The 17,469-nt window shown below is 29.1% G+C and overlaps 1 protein-coding gene across 13 annotated transcripts in view; it reads right to left on the bottom strand.

Annotated features, from left to right (window-relative positions):
* LOC145270654 (RIMS-binding protein 2-like) overlaps positions 1–5,266 on the bottom strand; it is a 1,565,000-nt gene extending 1,559,734 nt beyond the window's left edge. For 5 of the 13 annotated variants that reach the window (XM_080126266.1, XM_080126267.1, XM_080126268.1 and 2 more), the window contains exon 1: positions 4,915–5,263. In XM_080126266.1, the coding sequence (XP_079982392.1) occupies positions 4,915–5,186 (272 nt within the window). In that variant the 5' untranslated portion in view covers positions 5,187–5,263. Of the gene's footprint in view, positions 1–4,914 lie in introns of all 13 variants that reach the window. The other 8 variants (XM_080126269.1, XM_080126276.1, XM_080126273.1 and 5 more) reach the window with 4 other exon arrangements.
* Positions 5,267–17,469: the final 12,203 nt, after the last annotated feature.

Here is a 17,469-nt window from a genome sequence, read left to right as displayed (position 1 = left end):
AAGAAAAGCTAGAATTAAAGATGGGGAGGGGGTGTCGGCGCTTTAAGTTAGTTATCTTCTCGTGGTGTGTTAAAAAAATTCAAAGAACGTTCAGTCATAAAAACGTGTTTTTCCGCTGTAAAAAAACCCCAAAAAAACTACTCGATCAAATTAAATGAAATTTTTTTGTTCGGAGATCTTCAGTCCAAAACGGATACGTACAATATAACCTTTTTTTTTTCGATATTTTTATTTTTTTAATGTCTTGATTAAACTGTACAATTGCCGAAACAAATCTGCCTGGTTAAACAAATTTTTTTTTAAAAAGTCAAAATTTAAATATTTGTAGGAGTGCTCAGTTTTTAATGCAACGTAAATCGATCACCCACTTTAGAACCACTTGATGTTTTTAGGCCAAATTTCGTGAATTTAGCCTTTTTTTCGGTAAAGGTGCAGCATCTTTCCATCAGGACTCTACATTGCGAGTGAAACAGTCACACTTGCGAGTGATTTTTCAAAATGGCGACTAGAAATAATGAAACGCTTGTCTTTTGGCGATTGTGTTTCTTTCACTGATAATCTTCCAAAGTTCACTACTGAGTGAAAAATATCTTTTTAACCTTTTTTTTTTTTTTTTTTTTTTTAATAAAACAAATTTAAATTATTTAAACAATAAAAGTTTAATAGATCAATATACTCTTTTTTTTTTTTTTAACGAAGGCTGTTAAAAAAAAATAAATAAAATAACACCTGAAGAATTTAGAATGCTTGTACGTTCAAGTATCAAGAAAAAATTTGTTGGATATTTAGAATTGCACTTATTTATAAAAAAAAAAAAAAAAAAAAAAATCTTTGATGTACATACTCGTCACAGAACGAACATGTCATATTCCAAAAATCATGTGGGTTTGGCTAGTAACTTTTCTATTTGGCTAGTAAACGAAAATATTTAGTTGTCAAAGGTCAACTAAAGATAAATTTGTCCGTAGAGCCGTGTCCATCCCCCAAAAATCCTTTAAAATCACCACTCCACTAGGTTTTCGGGAGTGCTGAAAACGAAAATAACGTTTAAAATTCCAGGAAACAAACAGTTTCCAAGATATGAAGAAATTATAGTTTCAAAATAGGGTGGGATCACTTTTCTATATTAACTTAACATAAAATGAGCACCCATTTTATGGCTAATATTTTTAGGAAGGGGGGTCGGGTGTGCTGAAAACGAATATCGCATTTAAAATTTCTGCAAATCAGTAGTTTTCCAGATATCAAGCAATGTAAGTCTTTGTTATAAGTGGTGGCCATTGTTGTTGTACATGGCAAAAATATGTGCTTGCTTGTATATCTTTTATTTATTTATTTATTTTTTTTTTTTAAGCAGTTTGGCCTTTTCTGAAATTTGGCCTTAAATTTGCCCTTGTCGTGAAGTCCCCCCCTCTTTAAATTGCACAATTTTCACTTTTTTTTTTTTTTTTCTGTTATTATCATCGATTACAGACTTAAGTTTCAGATTATTAAAAAAAAAAAAAAAAAAAAAAAAAATTGAAAAAAAAAAAATGTTTTTTTCATAACTTTTCACGTAGGGGTTCAGTTTTCGATTATAACGTTGTACTAAATTAAACACGAACTCTGTGACCACCATGAAAACAAAAATGGCAACTCTTTGGTGTGACCGGAAGGTAGGAGGTTAGAACTGAGGAGATAAAAATAAAAATAAAAAAGATTTCTTTACTCCCTCTCCCATCTATGTATCTACTCCCCCCTCTCTCTCTCTCATCTATGTATGTAGCTATCTATTCATCATGGTCACAAAGTTCGTGTTCAATTTATTACAACGTTATAATTGAAAACTGAACCCACACCTGAAAAGTTATAAATTTTTTTTTTCAATTTTTTTTTTTTATATAATCTGTAATCGATGATATTAACAGGTTAAAAAAAAAAAAAAATGAAAATTGTGGAATGTAGAGGGGGGGGCGTTCTCGCTAACGTTCGCCTCTTCAAGTACTTACACGATTAAAGTTTTATTTTTTATTTTTTAATAATTCAGTAATATTCAGATATTTTCGAACCTATAATTTGGAAGCTACCACTGTAATTTATTAGAATTTAAAAAAAAAAATTTTTTTTTAAACAGTTGAAATCATTTTGTTTTGTTTTTTTTTATCTGAAAACTCCATTTATCGACTACAAAATTTCGTTCCAATTCTGTAGAAGCCCCGATTTTTTTTCTTTTTTGCCCTTTGTTTTGATTGTATATAGATTGACACAGTACACGTTCATTAGACCCTAATTAATTGAAGGGTGCTTACACTTGTATAACTGTGCTATTTAGGCAGTAGGCACTTGTACAGTTTAATAAAGACATTAAAAAATGAAAATGTCGAGAGAAAAAAAAAAGTTATATTGAACGTATCCGTTTTGGACTGAAGATCTCCGGAAAAAAAAAATCACTTAATTTGATCGAGTAGTGTTTTTTTTTTTTTTTTTTTTTTTTTTTTTTACAGCAGAAAGTGCGTTTTTATGACAGCACGTTCAAGATAGACATCTTGGAATCTTTTGAACACGCCACGGGGAGATAACTCAATGTAAAGCGCCGACACTCGGTATTATTATACAAACACCGTGACAGCGAATTAGTAAAATCTTTTACGTAGTATTCTGTTACGTTTCGGTGTGCTGAACACGAATCTGAAAACTGGGTTAGGGTTAGGGTACATTTTTTTCTACTAATTCGCTGTCACGGTATTTGTATAAATTTACCGTTTTTTTTTTTCCTTGAGAAAAATAGAAAATAAGAAATAAAAAACTATGATGAAATTAAGTGAAAAAAAATTTTTTTTTTTCGGAGAACTTCATTCCATAACGGATACGTACAATATAACCTTTTCGATATTTTCATTTTTTAAATGTCTTGATTAAACTGTACAATTTTGTATTGTTTTACTGTGCTATTTATTCAAAATAGTATTTATCAAGTTAAATACAAGTATCACGATATCTCTTATTAAATTGTTTGGTGGAAGTACAGAATACTTCCAAAACAACCTTTCCCCCACATGTTAAGAATGGCTTTCTAAATAACTTTTTATCAGCACGGTAACAGATGTACAAGTTTTTTAAAAAATAACAAATGTTCGAAAATAAACATTTGAAGAAAAAAGCTTACGAATATTTTTGGAACAACTCGTTCATTTCGGTAAATGTTCACTTCCTGCCTTAATAATCACCTTTAAAATAACTTTTATAGGCTTTCCTTGCGTTATCACTGAAAAAAAACTAGACAAAATACTGTTAGAAACTCGCTCAGTATATGTTACCGTGACATAGACTGACATATATTCGGTGGGTTTTTAGCAGTATTTTCTCTAGTTTTTTATTTATTTATAACTCCTTTTCCCAAACTTACCGTGTTAAGAGAGAGTCGGGCGACATTTTTAATTTCCCAATACATTGGTAAACACTGTTTTTTTGGAGCTGAATAAACATGTTACATTAAATAAAAACACTAAAAACATATCCAGTTAGGTAACTCATCTTGCCGGTACTAATGCAGAGAGTGATCCGCCGCGCTATTTTTTAAATCGTATTTCCACGTTTAAGTTTTTTTTTTTTTTATTTATTCAATTGTAAGGTTAAAGTACAGAATAGGTACAAAACACCCTCCCCTCCTCATGTTAAGAATGGCTTTTTTAAATAATAACGTTATTATTTCAGCACGGATCACTCTCTGCATGAGTACGAATAAAGACACTAAAATCATATCCAGTTTGGTAGAAAAGTAACTTGCCTTTGGTAACATTTATTTGTTATATATTTGTTTTTTGACAACTTTTTCGAATCTATGTGTACAGTAATACAAAACCGAGTCGCCAACCTGATAGGTCCTGAACTGTCATCAAAGCTTCAGCCTCTGTCCCATCGACGAAATGTGGCATCCTCTGCCTGTTTTACAAGTATTTTAATGGTGAATCCTCCGTTCGATGACAAACCCAGCAAGCAGCAAAGTCCCACCCCTTCCCTTCACAGTTAGAGATCCCCAGATACCAGAAAGCCTTCTCCTCTAATAGTTCCTTCCTTCGAACTGCTAGACTTTGAAATAACCTTCCGGCTTCCTGCTTCCGACTGTACTGACATGCAGAAGTTCAAGAGTAATGTGAAACAGACATCTTGCTGCTCAACTCCCTACATAGTATCTCTGCAATTATGTCCCAAATGATAGCCCCTGGATTTGTATTGCTATACACAGATTCGAAAAAAATTATCAAAAAATACAACAACAACAAAAATGTTATCAAAGACAAGATAAGTTACTTTTTTTACCTAACTGGATAATATTTTAGTGTTTTTATTTAATGTAACATGTTTGTTCAGCTCGAAAAACATACAATGTTTACCGATGTGTTGGAAAATTGCAAATGGCGGGGGGCAGTCTCTGGTGAACACGGTAAGTTTGGGAAAATGGGTTAAAACTACAAAACTAAATAAAAATACTGTTAGAAACTCGCTCAATATATGTTACTGTAACATAGGCCGACATATATCCGGTGAGTTTTTAACAGTATTTTTGTGTATTTTTTTTTTTTTTTTTTTTTTTTTTAGTTTTAACTCATTTTCCCCAAAACTTAGTGAACCAAACCACTGAACCGAACCACTACCCCCCGCTATTTGCAATTTTCCAATAAATCGGTAATATTGTAAGTTTTTTTGAGTTGAATAAACAGTACATTAGATAAAAACACTAAAAAAAATTATCCAGTTAGGTAGAAAAGTAACTTATCTTGCCTTTGGTAACATTCATTTGTTATATATTTGTTTTTTTGGACAACTTTTTCGAATCTATGTGTATAGTAATACAAACCCTAGCCCTAACCTTTCATCAAAGTGGCACTGTGCCTTGTCTGGGGTGAAAATGCAAAAAAAGGTCTTCGTACTTACCCGTGTCCATTTTCATAAATCGAAGAACTGTCATCGTCACCGTTGTCTGTTACTGATAATAATTTCCTAGACGCAATTTCGCCTTTTTCCTTGGGTACACAAAAAGAAAAATCTTCGTCTTCATTTTTAAAACCGTTGGAATCGTTCTTCAGGTTGGTAAAATAACTCACAGGTGTGGAATTGAAGGGCCCTTCGTTATTATTCCGGTGCTCGGGAAAGTCCGGCGAGGGTAAGGTTAGAAGTAATTTAGGTACGAAAGCGTTCGCAGTCATAAAAAAAAAAAATGTAATTGTTTTATTTATTTATTTTTTATTTATTTATTTTTTTTAATTGAAAGATATTTTAAATATTTTTTTTTTATTATTATTTTATTATTACGAGATTCATAAAAAGTGAAAAAAAAAACCCTAAAAGTAAAGCATTCTTTTATATATATAAGCGCACCTTTTCAAAAAAAAAAAAAAAAAAAAAAAAGCACCTGTTTTTGATTGTTTTCGTAATGAAAACTTTACTGCACGCTAAAATGAATAAATGCCGAGAAGATACCGTGTTGAAATAACATTATTATTCAGAAACCTATTCTTAATATGAAAGAGGGGAGGTTTTGGAACTATTCTGTACTTTCACCTAACAATTTAATAAAAACGAAAGCACCGTAAAAACTTGAAAATAATTTTAAAAAAAATGAATTAATTTTTAAAAAATATATAGCACGGTACCTTCTCTGCGTAAGTACCAAATAAATAAAATGATTGGTGTATCTAATGTTATTTGCACATATAAAACAATTAAAACGTTTTGGGAGATCTAGTTTCTTTGTAGTTTTTTTTTTTTTAGAAAATGAATTAAAATAACGAAAACCTCTGAGAAAAAGGACGAAGAAAATGCGTGTTGACGAATTTTGTTTGGGGGGGGGGGGGGAGAAAAAAAACTTCAAACTCTCACAAATTATTGCGCTAAAAGTTTTTTTTTTTTTTTTTTAAGAAATAAAAAAATAAAAAAAATCTAAACTTTTTTTCTCCCGTTGGGGTCGGATTAAATTATGTGTTTGCGGATTGACACTAGTTTTTTAAAGCAAGTCACCTGTAAGCGTTGGTGAGTGAGTGACTGACATAAACGTAATTGTTGTTGTTTTTGTACTATAAGAATTAATGGTTGGTAACGTTGAAAGCTGGAATACCGTTTGCTTAGATACAAGAGAGAGAGAGAGAGAGAGAGAGAGAGAGAGAGAGAGAGGGAGGGGGTATATGCCGTTCACAACAGGTGCTATCTTCTTCCTTTCTTTTTTCATTTTTTTCTTTTCTTTCATTTTCCTTTTTCTTTTTCAAATTTTCTTTCTTTCTTTTTGCTTTTTATCTCTTTCCTTTCCCTTTTCGATGTTCTTATCTCCTTTTCAGTGTTTCTTTTTCCCATTCAATATTTCTTTCTTTCTTTTTCCCTTTTAATATTTCTTTCTTTCTTTTTCCCTTTTAATATTTCTTTCTTTCTCTTCCCCTTTCAATTTTTCTTTCTTTCTTTTTCCTTTTAATATTTCTTTCTTTCGTTTTCCCATTTAATATTTCTTTCTTTCTTTCTTCCTTTTTCCCTTTTAATATTTCTTTCTTTCTTTTTCCCATTCAATATTTTTTTCTTTCGTTTTCCCATTTAATATTTCTTTCTTTCTTTCTTTTTCCCTTTTAATATTTCTTTCTTTCGTTTTCTCTTTTAATATTTCTTCCTTTCTTTTTCATTTTTCATATTTCTTTCTTTCTTTTTCCCATTTAATATTTCTTTCTTTTTTTTCATTTTTAATATTTCTTTCTTTCTTTTTCCTTTTTAATATTTCTTTCTTTCTTTTTCCCATTTAATATTTCTTTCTTTCTTTTTACTTTTTAATATTTCTTTCTTTCTTTTTCCTTTTTAATATTTCTTTCTTTCTTTTTCCCATTTAATATTTCTTTCTGTCTTTTTACTTTTTAATATTTCTTTCTTTCTTTTTCCTTTTTAATATTTCTTTCTTTCTTTTTCCTTTTTAATATTTCTTTCTTTCTTTTTCCTTTTTAATATTTCTTTCTTTCTTTTTCCCATTCAATATTTTTTCTTTCTTTTTCCCTTTTAATATTTCTTTCTTTCTTTTTCCCTTTTAATATTTCTTTCTTTCTTTTTCCCATTTAATATTTCTTTCTGTCTTTTTACTTTTTAATATTTCTTTCTTTCTTTTTACTTTTTAATATTTCTTTCTTTCTTTTTACTTTTTAATATTTCTTTCTTTCTTTTTCCTTTTTAATATTTCTTTCTTTCTTTTTCCCATTTAATATTTCTTTCTGTCTTTTTACTTTTTAATATTTCTTTCTTTCTTTTTACTTTTTAATATTTCTTTCTTTCTTTTTCCTTTTTAATATTTCTTTCTTTCTTTTTCCTTTTTAATATTTCTTTCTTTCTTTTTCCCATTCAATATTTTTTCTTTCTTTTTCCCTTTTAATATTTCTTTCTTTCTTTTTCCCTTTTAATATTTCTTCCTTTCTTTTTCCGATTCAATATTTTTTCTTTCTTTTTCCCTTTTAATATTTGTTTCTTTCTTTTTCATTTTTAATATTTCTTTCTTTCTTTTCCCCATTCAATATTTCTTCCTTTCTTTTTCCCATTCAATATTTCTTTCTTTCTTTTTCCTTTTTAATATTTTTTCTTTCTTTTTCCCATTCAATATTTCTTTCTTTCTTTTTCCCCATTCAATTTTTCTTTCTTTCTTTTTCCTTTTAATATTTCTTTCTTTCGTTTTCCCATTTAATATTTCTTTCTTTCGTTTTCCCATTTAATATTTCTTTCTTTCTTTCTTCCTTTTTCCCTTTTAATATTTCTTTCTTTCTTTTTCCCATTCAATATTTTTTTCTTTCTTTTTCCCATTCAATATTTTTTCTTTCTTTTTCCCTTTTAATATTTCTTTCTTTCTTTTTCATTTTTAATATTTCTTTCTTTCTTTTTCCCATTCAATATTTCTTCCTTTCTTTTTCCCATTCAATATTTCTTTCTTTCTTTTTCATTTTTAATATTTCTTTCTTTTTCCTTTTTAATTTTTTTTTTTCCTTTTTAATATTTTTTCTTTCTTTTTCCCATTCAATATTTCTTTCTTTCTTTTTCCCCATTCAATTTTTCTTTCTTTCTTTTTCCTTATAATATTTCTTTCTTTCTTTTTCACATTCAATATTTCTTCTCTCTTTTTCCTTTTAATATTTCTTTCTTTTTTTCCCCATTCAATATTCTTTCTTTCTTTTTCCCATTTAATATTTCTTTCTTTTTTCATTTCAATATTTCTTTCTTTCTTTTTTCATTTCAATATTTCTTTCTTTCTTTTTCCCATTTAATATTTCTTTCTTTCTTTTTTCATTTCAATACTTCTTTCTTTCTTTTTTCCTTTCAATATTTCTTTCTTTTTCCCTTTCAATATTTCTTTCTTTCTTTTTCCCTTTCAATATTTCTTTCTTTCTTTTTCCCATTCAATATTCTCTCTTTCTTTCGTTTTCCCTTTTAATATTTCTTTCTTTTTCCCATTCAATTTTTCTTTCTTTCTTTTCCCCATTTTATATTTATTTTTTTATTTTTTTTATTGCATTTTTACCCCAAACAAGGCGCATTGCTACTTTGGTGTCGGGGGCTACTAGGCTACTATCAAGGGTAACAACTGCTGGGGCACTATGTTGGGATTTGAGCAGCAAGATGTCGGTTCACGTTACACTTGAACTTCTGCATGTCAGCAGGGACCTAGAATGGAATTCCAAAGTCTAGTGGTTCTGGAGAAGAAACTACTGGAGTAGAAAGATCTTTTACATCTAGGGATCTCTACTGTGTGGGGGTGGGATTTAGCTGCCTGTCGGGTTTGTCGAGGGTGTCTACATCGTGGGGGCACAAGTGTCTGCAGTTCGCCAGAGCATTCACCATTAAAATACTTGTAGAAAAGGCAGAGGGATGCAACGTTTCGTCGATGAGACAGAGGCTGAAGCTTAGATGCCAATTCAGGGCCTATCAGATTTGTGACTCTCTTTTGAACCTTGTCTAGGAGCGAGAGACTAGCAGCAGAAAAAAAAAAAAAAAAAAAAACTTACCTGCCACTCTAAATCCTAATGTAGATCTGTTTCTTGTAAATTAATAACCCCTGTCCCTTGAAGGCTAACAATCTGCTCCTTCCCACCAAACCGCCACTTAACTCCTACATTTCACACCGTTTTGTACTGGAATCTTTAACTTCCAACCTCTCACCCTCACATGCTAACTGCTTAGTCATCACTAAACGTCTATACAATTCTACCCTTTAGACATGCATTGGAGTTCATTCCTATTCCAGTTGGTATTTAACAGCCAAAGTATGTACTCGGAAGCGAAACACACCGCATTGCATTACACAACTATGTCTCCTCTTGATAGCTTTGCAACGCTAATACGAAACTGAACCAATGCTCCTTGCTATGCTAAATGTCCATAACTCTTACTTAAAAGCTGAAAACATCTTCTCCCAATAATAGAAACTCACTTTGTACCTTCAACTTTATTCGTACCTACTACAACCAGTCCATATATCTATTTACCAAATTACACATGACTCAAAACTTACTGTTTTATCCGTACTATATTGCACTCGCATCTCATGCCCTGCTGTCATCTAAAATATAGTTTGGGCACAACTCGTAGTTCAATTCTTAACACCTACTAACACTTTAATGTTATACTAGACCCAAGCTCACATGAATAAAAAAAAAATAAATAAATAAATAATGATAATAAAAAATGTATATATATAAAAGAGAAAGCCTCACACCACATTATCTCCTCCTAACAAGCCTCCTTACAATCATAGTTGCTTACACTGCATGAGCTCTACTCAACCCCTTTATCCAGTAACAATGAAATAACAATGTCCCTAATTCACTTTGAGGAGTGTAACTATTTAGCAGATATATAACCTCTACAAACTAACCCAATAACATTAACTAACCACGCAGAGTCGCAGAAATACCTGGATTAGAACCCAGGCGCGGAGCAAACCCTCTCAGTGGTGACGGACCCAGTAGATCTTTCCAGATCATCCGTCTAGGTGAAGGAAAACTCTGAAACTAAACCAAAGAGGAGGGAGGCCTCTTCAGTCTTGGATGACAACCTTCCTAGAGCTGGTGACTCAAACAAATTATCGGTTTGCAAACCTAAATTGCTTAAGGAGTAGATAGGTCCTGCCTACCGCCCGGCTTTCATACTCCTTCTTTGCCTATTAGTCAGGCGCAGAGATACTATCACAGTGATTTGACAGAAACACCCATTGGTAGATCTTGTTTCTTGTCTAGGGCAATGAACGCCGTTTCCCCACTCCCGACACACCCCACCCCTAAAGCTGGGCACTTGAGAATGCTTGAGTACCATATATGCCTGAGCAATTAGATTGGGTTGACCTTCCTCTGATGGGTTGAGGGTACCGGATTGACAGTTACTGGCTGCTGTTTCCGACTGGTAGTACAGGAGCCCTAACTCTTTGGTAGCGCTTAGAGCGGCTGCTCCATCAACTTGTATAATATCGGGATGTTTGCAGTGCCATGGCGCGCATGGAAAGGGACCCTGCACTCATCCCCGGTGGGCTTTCCTGAGGCCACAGTCCTAGTTGATGGAGGGTCAGCTGATGGTCTACTTGTGATGCATGTGTGATATTCTGCATAATCTACTGTTCGGCTTCCCCTAACCTAACTGAAACTCGTTAAAAAATATGATGACAGTACAATCTAAAAATAAGCTTAAACCAGGCTTAGGGTCAAACAAATCCAACTTGCCTCCTCCCTTGAGGCTTGCATTCACAAATATCCGTGGGCTTAGAACTAATTTAGCTGATGTTGAAGCATTTCTCCTAACAAATACCCCGGATATCTTAGCACTAAGTGAGACTAACCTACACTCCTCCATCCCCTCTAACTACTTTAACATGCCTGGATATCTCCATCTCTGCCGTAAGGACTCTGACAGACATATGCATAATACCCTTCCCTTGACTAGAGAAACAAACCTAGAAACGGATGATCAAGCCTTTATGTGCTTTAGACTAATCATGCAACACAACATTAGCTACTTTTACTGTCTCTACCGCTCTCCCTCAACCTAAGACTGCACCATAATAAACAAAGTATCTGACAGCATAGACACAGCACTCTCCTTCGACACTAGCGCCCAAGTACATGTATTTGGTGACCTTAATGTTCATCATAAAAACTGGCTTGGATTCTCTACTTACACAGATGCAGCAGGCAGCACAACTCATAGCTTCTCTGTATCTCACTCCCTATTGCAAATTGTTACTTTTCCAACCCGTTTCCCTGATCAGGAAGAACAACACGCATCACTATTAGATCTGTTTTTGACCACAGTTCCTGATGATTGTGTAACGAAAACCGACAGCCCACTTGGGAACGCTGATCATGCGGTGATAATGGTTGAAATCGCCCTAAACTCTAGACCCAAAACTGAAAAGCCAGTGCTCAAAACAACGAGATATTATAAAAAGGCTGACTGGGAAGCCATCAGAGATCTTATCAGAGACGCCCCATGGGGAAATATTTTTTCTCTTCCTGCTGAACAGTGTGCAACCGAGACCACTGAATGGTTTCAAACTGCAATCGAAGCGCATGTTCCCATGCGGAAATTCTATAGCAAGCCCCACTCTCCCCAATGGTTTACTTCGACTTGCGCAACTGCCATTGCCCAAAGGCAGCATGCTTTCCGCAGGTTTAACCGACATAAGTCCAGTTCAAACAGACAAAAGTACATAGAAGCTAGAAGTAACGTTAAGAAAGAAATAGCGACAGCTAAGAGGGAATTTACGGAAACCACTAAAAAACGCATCGAAGCACAAAAAGTAGGAACTCGTGACTTCTGGAAAATCTACAACAGTGTAGTAAATAATGGGCAATCAACAATTCCCCCACAAACCAACAATCACGAGGTTCTTTGCTCAGCAACCGAGAAGGCTAACATGCTTGCCAGTCGGTTTGCCTCAAACTCCACACTGGGCCCTCTAAACCACCCCCTACCTCAATTTCCTATGCGGACAGACGCCACGCTAGACGATCTAAAATCACCCCTGCTCAGGTGCATGCTATTATAAAAAACCTTGACACTTCAAAAGCATGTGGACCCGACCTTATCCCAGCTGTGCTATTAAAAAAGTGCTCAGCCGAAGTAGCTCCAGTTCTCTCCAAACTCTACAACAAATGCCTTAATGAATCTTGCTTTCCGAGCTGTTGGAAAACTGCTTCTGTGGTACCAGTATTCAAGAATTCTGGCGAAAGAACTGACCCATTAAATTATCGCCCTATTAGCCTCCTCCCACTTTTTGCCAAAATATTTGAGACCTTAATTAACCATGCTCTAGTCCAGCACCTTACAGATGCTAAACTTCTGACCGACCAACAATATGGATTTAGACAAGCCCGTTCCACGGCAGACATCCTCACTGTAATCTCTGAACGCATATACCATTCACTGGACAAGGCGGGAGAGGGCAGAGCGGTAGCTCTAGATATATCTAAGGCTTTTGACAGGGTATGGCATGAGGGTCTCCTCAGGAAAATTAGATCATACAGTATCACTGGTAGAATACTTAACATAATTAAATCCTTCTTAGATAAGAGAAAAATCCAGGTTGCCCTCGACGGTCGTACATCTAAACAATATGATATAAATGCGGGGGTGCCCCAGGGATCTATCCTTGAATCTCTGCTGTTCCTGATATTCATAAATGACCTCCCCGACAAAATTGCCTCTGAGATGGGTATATATGCTGATGACACCACACTCTATAGCAGGCACGACAGGAAAACAAATGAACATATATCTAAAGTAATGGCAGAAGCACTAGAGGATGACCTCCAATCAGTAATGGAATGGGGACAAAAACGGATGGTCACATTCAATGCCGCCAAGACAAAACTGGTTTCGTTCAATAATTACAAGAAACCTTCTCTATTACCTATAGCAATGGCCAACGACTCTTTATCTGAGAGTACGTCTCTCAAGCTCCTTGGCCTAACGTTCACAGGAAACATGAGTTGGAACAATTACATCGAGAGCATTGCCAGGCCGCTGCGAGGAAGGTTGGCTCTCTCTACCGTGCTAGAAAACTTCTAACACCCGAAAGTATCCTGTACCTCTATAAGGCCACTATTCGCCCATGTATGGAGTATTGCTGTCATATTTGGGCTGGTGCATCGGCTACTAGTCTCTCGCTCCTTGACAGGGTTCAAAAGAGAGTCGCAAATCTGATAGGCCCTAAACTGGCATCTAAGCTTCAGCCTCTGTCCCATCGTCGAAACGTTGCATCCCTCTGCCTGTTCTACAAGTATTATAATGGTGAATGCTCTGATGAACTGCAAGCACTTGTGCCCCCAAAAGAGAGTCGCTAGTCTGATATTTTTTTTAATGTATTTTTCTTTTTTTACTTTTAATGTATTTTTCTTATTTTTACCATTAATTTATTTTTTTTTTTTACTTTTAATGTATTTTTCTTTTTTTTTACTTTTAATTTTTTTTTTTTTTTTACTTTTAATTTATTTTTTTTTAATTTTAATGATTTTTTCTTTTTTTCCTTTTAATTTATTTTTTTTTACTTTTAATTTATTTTTATTTTTTTACTTTTAATTTATTTTTTTTTATTTTAATGATTTTTTCTTTTTTTCCTTTTAATTTATTTTTTTTTTTCCTTTTAATTTATTTTTCTTTTTTACTTTTAATTTATTTTTCTTTTTTTACTTTTAATGTATTTTGTTTTACTTTTAATTTATTTTTCTTTTTTTTACTTTTAATTAATTTTTTTTTACTTTTAATGTATTTTTCTTTTTTACTTTTAATTTATTTTTTTTTTTTTTTTACTTTTAATGTATTTTTCTTTTTTTTACTTTTAATGTATTTTTGTTTTTTTTACTTTTAATGTATTTTTCTTTTTTTACTTATAATGTAGTTTCTTTTTTTTTACTTTTAATGTATTTTTCTTTTTTTTACTTTTAATGTATTTTTCTTTTTTTTACTTTTAATGTATTTTTCTTTTTTTTACTTTTAATGTATTTTTCTTTTTTTTACTTTTAATGTATTTTTCTTTTTTTTACTTTTGATGTATTTTTCTTTTGTTTACTTTTAATGTATTTTTCTTTGTTTTACTTTTAATGTATTTTTCTTTTTTTTACTTTTGATGTATTTTTCTTTTGTTTACTTTTAATGTATTTTTCTTTTTTTTACTTTTAATGTATTTTTCTTTTTTTTACTTTTGATGTATTTTTCTTTTTTTTTTACTTTTAATGTATTTTTCTTTTTTTTACTTTTAATGTATTTTTCTTTTTTTTTACTTTTAATGTATTTTTCTTTTTTTTACTTTTAATGTATTTTTCTTTTTTTTACTTTTAATGTATTTTTCTTTTTTTTACTTTTAATGTATTTTTCTTTTTTTTACTTTTAATGTATTTTTCTTTTTTTTACTTTTAATGTATTTTTCTTTTTTTTACTTTTAATGTATTTTTCTTTTTTTTACTTTTAATGTATTTTTCTTTGTTTTACTTTTAATGTATTTTTCTTTTTTTTACTTTAAATGTATTTTTCTTTTTTTTACTTTTAATGTATTTTTCTTTTTTTTACTTTTAATGTATTTTTCTTTTTTTTACTTTTAATGTATTTTTCTTTTGTTTACTTTTAATGTATTTTTCTTTTTTTTACTTTTAATGTATTTTTCTTTTTTTTACTTTTGATGTATTTTTCTTTTTTTTTTACTTTTAATGTATTTTTCTTTTTTTTACTTTTAATGTATTTTTCTTTTTTTTACTTTTAATGTATTTTTCTTTTTTTTACTTTTAATGTATTTTTCTTTTTTTTACTTTTAATGTATTTTTCTTTTTTTTACTTTTAATGTATTTTTCTTTTTTTTACTTTTAATGTATTTTTCTTTTTTTTACTTTTAATGTATTTTTCTTTTTTTTACTTTTAATGTATTTTTCTTTGTTTTACTTTTAATGTATTTTTCTTTTTTTTACTTTAAATGTATTTTTCTTTTTTTTACTTTTAATGTATTTTTCTTTTTTTTACTTTTAATGTATTTTTCTTTTTTTTACTTTTAATGTAATTTTCTTTTTTTTACTTTTAATGTATTTTTCTTTTGTTTACTTTTAATGTATTTTTCTTTTTTTTACTTTTAATGTATTTTTCTTTTTTTTACTTTTGATGTATTTTTCTTTTTTTTACTTTTAATGTATTTTTCTTTTTTTTACTTTTAATGTATTTTTCTTTTTTTTACTTTTGATGTATTTTTCTTTTTTTTTACTTTTGATGTATTTTTCTTTTTTTTACTGTTAATGTATTTTTCTGTTTTTTATTTTAATGTATTTTTCTTTTTTTTATTGTAATGTATTTTTCTTTTTTTTACTTTTAATGTATTTTTCTTTTTTTTACTTTTGATGTATTTTTCCTTTTTTTTACTTTTAATGTATTTTTATTTTTTTTTACTTTTAATGTATTTTTCTTTTTTTTTTACTTTTGATGTATTTTTTTTTTTTACTTTTGATGTATTTTTCCTTTTTTTTACGTTTAATGTATTTTTCTTTTTTTTTTACTTATAATGTATTTTTCTTTTTTTTACTTTTAATGTATTTTTCTTTTGTTTACTTTTAATGTATTTTTCTTTTTTTTACTTTTAATGTATTTTTCTTTTTTTTACTTTTGATGTATTTTTCTTTTGTTTACTTTTAATGTATTTTTCTTTGTTTTACTTTTAATGTATTTTTCTTTTTTTACTTTTGATGTATTTTTCTTTTTTTTACTTTTGATGTATTTTTCTTTTTTTACTTTTGATGTATTTTTCTTTTTTTACTTTTGATGTATTTTTCTTTTTTTTACTTTTAATGTATTTTTCTTTTTTTTACTTTTGATGTATTTTTCTTTTTTTTACTTTTGATGTATTTTTCTTTTGTTTACTTTTAATGTATTTTTCTTTGTTTTACTTTTAATGTATTTTTCTTTTTTTTACTTTTGATGTATTTTTCTTTTTTTTACTTTTGATGTATTTTTCTTTTTTTTACTTTTGATGTATTTTTCTTTTTTTACTTTTGATGTATTTTTCTTTTGTTTACTTTTAATGTATTTTTCTTTGTTTTACTTTTGATGTATTCTTCTTTTGTTTACTTTTAATGTATTTTTCTTTGTTTTACTTTTAATGTATTTTTCTTTTTTTTACTTTTGATGTATTTTTCTTTTGTTTACTTTTAATGTATTTTTCTTTGTTTTACTTTTAATGTATTTTTCTTTTTCTTTACTTTTAATGTATTTTTCTTTTTTTTACTTTTAATGTATTTTTCTTTTTTTTTACTTTTAATGTATTTTTCTTTTGTTTACTTTTAATGTATTTTTTTTTTACTTTTAATGTATTTTTCTTTTGTTTACTTTTAATGTATTTTTCTTTGTTTTACTTTTAATGTATTTTTCTTTTTCTTTACTTTTAATGTATTTTTCTTTTTTTTACTTTTAATGTATTTTTCTTTGTTTTACTTTTAATGTATTTTTCTTTTTTTTACTTTTAATGTATTTTTCTTTTTCTTTACTTTTAATGTATTTTTCTTTTTTTTACTTTTAATGTATTTTTCTTTTTTTTTACTTTTAATGTATTTTTCTTTTGTTTACTTTTAATGTATTTTTTTTTTTACTTTTAATGTATTTTTCTTTTGTTTACTTTTAATGTATTTTTCTTTGTTTTACTTTTAATGTATTTTTCTTTGTTTTACTTTTAATGTATTTTTCTTTTTCTTTACTTTTAATGTATTTTGCTTTTTTTTACTTTTAATGTATTTTTCTTTTGTTTACTTTTGATGTATTTTTCTTTTGTTTACTTTTAATGTATTTTTCTTTGTTTTACTTTTAATGTATTTTTCTTTTTCTTTACTTTTAATGTATTTTGCTTTTTTTTACTTTTGATGTATTTTTCTTTGTTTTACTTTTAATGTATTTTTCTTTTTCTTTACTTTTAATGTATTTTGCTTTTTTTTTACTTTTAATGTATTTTTCTTTTGTTTACTTTTGATGTATTTTTCTTTTGTTTACTTTTAATGTATTTTTCTTTGTTTTACTTTTAATTTATTTTTCTTTTTTTTACTTTTAATGTATTTTTCTTTGTTTTTGTTTTAATTTATTTTTTTTTTACTTTTAATTTATTTTTTTTTTACTTTTAATTTATTTTTGTTTTTTTTTCTTTTAATTTATTTTTTTTTTCTTTTAATTTATTTTTCTTTTTTTACTTTTAATGTATTTTTCTTTTTTTTACTTTTAATGTATTTTTATTTTTTTTACTTTTAATGTATTTTTCTTTTTTTTTACTTTTAATGTATTTTGTTTTACTTTTAATGTATTTTTCTTTTTTTACTTTTAATGTATTTTTCTTTTTTTTACTTTTAATGTATTTTTCTTTTTTTTACTTTTAATGTATTTTGTTTTACTTTTAATGTATTTTTCTTTTTTTACTTTTGATGTATTTTTCTTTTGTTTACTTTTAATGTATTTTTCTTTTTTTTACTTTTAATG

The sequence above is a fragment of the Euprymna scolopes genome, chromosome 46, assembly GCF_053919585.1.
Source record: "Euprymna scolopes isolate OS-2025 chromosome 46, ASM5391958v1, whole genome shotgun sequence".
Taxonomy (NCBI): domain Eukaryota; kingdom Metazoa; phylum Mollusca; class Cephalopoda; order Sepiida; family Sepiolidae; genus Euprymna; species Euprymna scolopes.
This window is presented reverse-complemented; position numbering and strand designations above follow the sequence as displayed.